At 36.3% G+C, this 6788-nt stretch overlaps 1 protein-coding gene across 1 annotated transcript; it reads left to right on the top strand.

Moving 5' to 3' along the window:
* Positions 1–365: 365 nt before the first annotated feature.
* LOC308521048 (olfactory receptor 4Q2) lies at positions 366–1307 on the top strand (the record flags this gene model as incomplete). The annotated part of the gene is made up of 1 exon (XM_081093856.1): positions 366–1307. One exon carries the CDS (start codon positions 366–368, stop codon positions 1305–1307), a length of 942 nt encoding a protein of 313 aa, XP_080949982.1.
* Positions 1308–6788: the final 5481 nt, after the last annotated feature.

The raw sequence follows: 6788 nt of genomic DNA, 5'->3' as shown, positions 1-6788 counted from the left end.
GTTAATATAGTACATATGTATATATTACTATCTCAGGGAAATGTAACCTATGTTTAGAGACAATGTTAAAAAAGAAAAGTAAAATTGTGAATTATGGAAGAGAGATTCATCAAGTTGAAGCGAAAGGCTGGGACCAGGCAACTTCATGCTCTAAGAAAATCTTGGCTGTCTCAAAGTTGGAGCTGGTTGGAGAATATATTTTTATATTAGCTAAGGAGAGAATTTCTTCCAGCTAATCAAAATATTCTAGGGAAAAATATCTCTTGAAAATGAAAAGTTTCTTGTATTTTGTGTAAAACATCTCATCCATTTTTATTGCTAATGTCCCTTGTTTAATTTCTTGAATCTAGGTGGAGCCAGGTCAAATGGATGAAAACCAGACAGAAGTGGTGAGAGAATTTGCCCTGGCAGGCTTCTCACAGAAACCATCTATTGAGGCAGGGCTATTTGTACTATTCCTCTTCTTCTATGTGTCCACATGGATAGGCAATGTCCTCATCATGGTCACAGTGGCTTCTGATAACAATTTAAATTCATCACCCATGTATTTTCTTCTTGGCAACCTCTCTTTTCTGGACCTTTGCTATTCAACAGTAACTACTCCTAAGCTTCTGGCTGACTTGCTTGATAAAAACAAGCTCATTCTCTATGTCCAATGCATTGCGCAACTCTTTTTCCTGCATTTTGTAGGGGCAGCTGAGATGTTCCTGCTCACAGTGATGGCCTATGATCGCTACGTTGCCATTTGTCGCCCCCTGCACTATACCACAATCATGAGTCGAGGATTATGCTGTGTGTTGGTAGCTGCCTCCTGGATGGGAGGATTTGTGCACTCTACTGTCCAGACCATTCTCACTACCCGTTTGCCCTTTTGTGGGCCAAACCGGGTGGACAACTTCTTTTGTGATGTCCCCCCTGTCATCAAACTTGCCTGTGCAGACACATTTGTCATTGAATTACTAATGGTATCTAACAGTGGGTTGATCTCTACCAGCTCGTTTGTGGTGCTGATTTCTTCCTACACCGTTATCCTTGTCAAGATTCGCTCCAAGGAGGGAAGACAAAAGGCACTCTCGACTTGTGCCTCCCACCTCATGGTGGTAACACTCTTTTTCGGACCCTGTATTTTCATTTATGCTCGTCCCTTCTCCATTTTTTCTGTGGACAAAATGGTGTCTGTACTCTACAATGTTATCACCCCTATGCTGAATCCCCTCATCTACACCCTTCGGAACAAAGAGGTCAAGTCAGCCATGCGGAAGCTGTGGGGTAGGAGTGGGCTTCCTTGGAAAAAGCAGAGGCCCTAAGAATTTGAAGTGAGTTTCTGAAAGCAAAGAATCTGAGGTTAAAATGATTCATTCTGTATTAATGAGTTAGGAGATGAGAGCCTAGTTGTTCCGTTTTCTTTTGTAATACTTCTAGTTATGGCTTTATAAGTACATTAAACTCAGGAAAACTCCTTCCACATTGAATTTTCTTATCTCCTGCTTCCTTTTCTTCCCTGAAGCAAATCTGTTTTCTGTTTTTATCAGTCTGTGTTCTTTCATTCTATCCTTTCATTTGACCAAATTTTATTCTATTCTTTCTTTCTATTCAGTTTGCTATTACACAGTGGCACAAACTACCCTTTCCAAACTCTCACAGCTTTTTCTTTGCCTTGCCACAGTTTTTATTTTCTTCTTGAATTTTAAGCTTTCTAAAAATTAGATGTCTGAATAAAACTAGATGAATTGAATAAGGAATTTATATATGTTTTTATTCCCACAAAATATTTAAAGGGTATCAGTTAGATGAATTAGGGTGAATCAAATTTATATGGCTGTTGAATAATAAACTAGTGGGACACATTAGTTAGTTTTGTCACTTCTCCATACTGCTAACAGCCATGTAGTAGTATAATTGACAGATCAATCGCCTAATAGTGTGGGTTCAAGTACCCATCTGTGAGTTACAAGCCAATTGAATCTAGACAAATGAATGAAATTATTGGAACCATAATTTCCTTATCTGTAGTATTCACAAAATGATGCCTACCCCTCAGTGCTCTTTTGGAGGGTAAAAATTACAATAGATATGAATATATCTAGTTTGGTGCCTAGCTCATAACAGAGCTTTACTATTATTTATTTATTAAAGTTGTTTTTTTCAATGACAGACGATACAGATGGTGATATTTGAAACTGGTTGATTTGCTTTAGTGAAACAATGGCATGGTCTATAAGCAATTTGTGAAGGATGTTAGAAAGTGTATAAAAATGAGTCATGATATTTTTCCTGTATGAATTATTGAACACAATTTATATTCTGTCACCATTATCATAAAAAACAAATTCTCATTGACATAGGTTGTCTTCAGGGTTATAGTAAGACTAATTCATAAGCTTGTGTACTGCTTACTAAGATTTTATAATCAAGGGCAAGAAAATTAAATTAGCAGTCAAGTTTATGACAAACTAGACACAAATAAAATGTGAATGTAAAATACTAACGTACTATAAATTATTTGTATTGCTTTAGCTTTTTCTTAGTTGGTGGATTATAGAAGCCATTTCAGCAACTAATTTAGGTGATGAAGACAGAAGCCACAAATGTTAGGTAAATTCATTGAAAACTGAGGTTTTTTCTTTACTATCTTAATGTTCCCACCACTTTTTAAAATGCTTAAAATAAAATAAATATGTATTGAACAAATGAAGGAGCCCTTTATATATTCTCTGATCAATGTGGTAATGATTAGGAAAGAGATATTTCACAGCTGTTTTCTTTCCCCATACTTGGAAAGGTAACTTGTAAATATTTCATTGAGACTTAGAAAACATTTTGAGAGATATTACAGAAGCAAGAACAAATCAAAACACTTACTGATATACCACCACTGTTAGTGAAGTCAGATAGATATCTCAATATAAAGGAGATAATTAAGAAATTTAATTCATAATAAAGCAACTATTACTCATGTGCCTTCATCTATAGAGACTTGACTATGGAATCAGAGAAGCCTATATTTGAATTCTCAGTCAGTACTTTATTAACAATATTACCAACTGATGAGGTAATTGAGGATCAAAATTCAGCAGAATTGAGGCAACTAATCATAAATAAATAATCCAGTTGGTTTTTCACTAGAGATTAATATTGATGCTGGACATTTCCCACTAATCAATGATATATGAAAAAAGTAATACTTAGGAATTTTATAAAAATGATGCAACATTTTGGAGTAGAGGGAGAAGACAAATAGCCTGTAATATAAAATCATTATTCTTAGGAAATGTAAGAAATATAGAAACAGATATAAATATAAACTCTACAGGCTAAATGAAATATGTGTTTAAACACTTGTGCACTGCTGGTGGGAATGCAGACTGGTTCAGCCACTATGGAAGACAGTATGGAGTTTCCTCAAAAAACTAAAAATGGAACTCCCATTTGACCCTGTGATCCCACTTCTAGGAATATATCTCAAGAAACCAGAAACAACAATCAGAAAGGATATATGCACCCCTATGTTCATAGCAGCACAATTCACCATAGCTAGAACCTGGAAACAGCCTAAGTGCCCATCAGTAGATGAATGGATTAGAAAACTGTGGTACATCTACACGATGGAATACTATGCTGCTATAAAAAAGAAGGAACTCTTACCATTTGCAACAGCATGGATGGAACTAGAGAGCATTATGCTAAGTGAAATAAGCCAGTCAATGAAGGAAAAATACCACATGATCTCACTCACTCATGGATAATAGAGACCATTATAAACTTTTGAACAATAATAGATACAGAGGCAGAGCATCCTCAAACAGATTGTCAAACTGTAGCAGGAAGGCCGGGGAGGGGTGGGGGGCAGGAGGGAGGGGTGTAAGAGATCAACCAAAGGACTTGTATGCATGCATATAAGCATAACCAATGGACATAAGACACTGGGGGGTAGGGGAGGCCAGGGGATTGTCAAGGGCGGGGGAAAAAAAAGGGACACATATGTAATACCCTTTGTAAGACTGTAAGCAATAAAATAAAAAAAATAAAAATAAAATTTAAAAAAAGAAATAAATATCTCTAGAAATTCTCAAGAAAAAACAGACATATTAAAAAAGTATTACTTGCATATATATAAAAATACTAAAAATACTCAGAAATTGTTGATCATACTAGCAATTTTAAATTGCTTTTTTTTTATCCTTTTCGAAGGCTACTTTCATTTTTTTTTTTAGCAGATGAAACAATTTTATTTCACAGTTGTCTTTAAAACAAATGTTCTTCATATTAAAACATTAATACAGATAACTATACTTCCTAGAAAATGATTACATATACCCTCCTCCCCCCCAAAAAAAATCCCATTATATGGTTTCAGTGAAAATGCTTAGAATTCCAAACCACACATTTGGACTGATTCCTAAAACATACCATTCCACCACTGCAACTTTGGGTTCAAAGTATAGATTATTGTCATCAGCACATGTTCCTGCATTCTTACACCTTTGATAATACACATGTAGACTGGGGAATTATCATTTAAAGCTCCATTGCTTCATCAGCCTTTTCTGCAGGTTCATCAGCTGGTTGAATGGGCTGTGCCTTCCTCTGTAGCCTTCCTTCAAGACCTTCCAGGAATGGAGACATATCATCATCATCATCATAAGTCATCATCATAAATCGTAAACTCCAAATCATTTCTGTTGGTTTCTAGAATTCAAATTCAGCAGATCAATGACACAATCACATCATTTGCACCTTTAAAGGCTTCCTAGGTGGTTTTAATATAGGCAGTCTTCAAATTATATTTTGGAAACTCTGTATTTAACTTATCTTATTTCTAAATAAGAAAATGACTTTCATAAATGCTTCCCCAAATTTAAGGAAGTTCCTCTATTTGGAATCTATGACTTCCTGCAAAAGCCAATAGTTTGTGGAAAACAGAAACTGGCAGCTCCTCTCACTCAAGTCTCACTAACATATCAGGCTTTCAGATTGTTCAGTCCAGACAGCTAAACCCCAGGATTTCTGCACCTAAACAGATAGTGCAGTGGGCCACATCCATCTTCATGGATCTGGCCAAAGAAAGGTGGAGAGTTGAGAAGAAATTAGGGATGTGACATAAACCCACTGGGTAGATATAAAAAGTCAGAAACACCTTGTGGGATCTAACACCTATTTAGGCACTTATATATAACTGCTTCTATGTTAAACACTGCGGTGTGTGTGTGTGTGTGTGTGTGTGTGTGTGTGTGTGTGTGTTTACAGGACAAAATATAGAACCCTAGGAAATTGGGCACAAATTAATGTAATAAGGGAAGTTTTTCCTAACCATCAGAACTAATTAGGTTTCCCTCTCATGTGCTCTCAGAACATATCATGTTTACTTCTATTATAGTTCTCGCTGCATAGCATATTTTGTAATTTTATACCTGCTTTTATTCCACTAAACTGGGAATAAATACTCTTTTTGCACTCCTTGCTGGGTACAGAATCTGAAATATAGTAGGTCCTTAACAAACATTTGTTATTTGAATAAATAAGTGTATAAATAATATTAGTTATATTTTGAGGATAAAGTGGCTATGTCCAAAGTATATAAAGTAAATAATCAGTTTTACATGAATAAAAACTAAGTTATCCAAAAGCAGATATTTATTTCCTTTCAAGCTCTTTAAATGTTCACATATGTGGATGTGAATGAGCATAAAAATTGACTATGTCCAAACTCTATAAAATCAAAACACAATATTATCACAATAGTAAGCAAGTGAACTCATGACAAACTTATCTTAATGCAGAGTTCTTCTATGTCAGTGGTCAGCAAACCACGGCTCACAAGCCACATGCAGCTCTTTGGCCCCTTGAGTGTGGCTCTTCCACAAAATACCACATGCAGGTGCACACATACAGTGCAATTGAAACTTCATGGCCCATGCGCAGAAGTCGGTTTTCGGCCTGAGCAAGTCTATTTTGAAGAAGTGGTGTTAGAAGAAGTGGGGGGTGTCGGTCAGTCGGGCAACGGGAGACGCAGCGCAGGCGGGCCGCGGGATACGCAGTGCAGGGAATGCGCCCGTGATTCATGCAGGAGTTGAGTGAGCCAGTCAGTCAGCAGTCTCATGTGCAGTGGTTAGTGCTAGTCGCGTCCGCAAATCGTGCGCGGGTGACAAAAGTACCTACTCGAAGCATAAAGTTACCTGTATTTTTCCAACCAGCTGCAAATCCCACAGGTATTTTTGTCATCAATTTAAGAATTGCAATTCTTTTGTGTTGGTGGCTTTATTATTATAAAATGAAACTTTTTTTAGGTGCCCTGTTTGAGATGGCTACAAAGAAGAAGCAAAAAAGAAACCGGAAGACGAAAACAGTGAATTTAAAATTGAATGTACCTACCTATATAGTTTAAGTTTAAAAAATTTGGCTCTCAAAAGAAATTTCAATTGTTGTACTGTTGATATTTGGCTCTGTTGACTAATGAGTTTGCCGACGACTGCTCTATGTTAATTTAGTGTTTGTGCCCATTTGTGGAATTGCAGTCATAAGGGAAGTCAGAAGTACCTAGAAGTGTGCTTTCCCTGGTTGAAGACATTGCCCCAAATAACTAGAAGTTTCATCCAGCTGCTCAAGTAATCCAATCATTTCCCATTCCTATCCTTTGTTTTGATGTTTTACAATCAATGTTGAAGAACACTGCTTTCACTCCTTGACCATTAATTTAATTAATGTAAAATGTAACTTGTTTGTGATTCTCTTTTCAGGATCCAAAGAAATTTTTAAAAACTCATAGTTTTAAAAACTATGATTTCAAC

Source organism: Myotis nattereri (genome assembly GCF_964212035.1).
Source record: "Myotis nattereri genome assembly, chromosome: 1".
NCBI classification, from domain to species: Eukaryota; Metazoa; Chordata; class Mammalia; order Chiroptera; family Vespertilionidae; genus Myotis; species Myotis nattereri.
The sequence above is the reverse complement of the archived record's forward strand: the minus strand, read 5'-3'. Positions and strand labels throughout refer to the sequence as shown.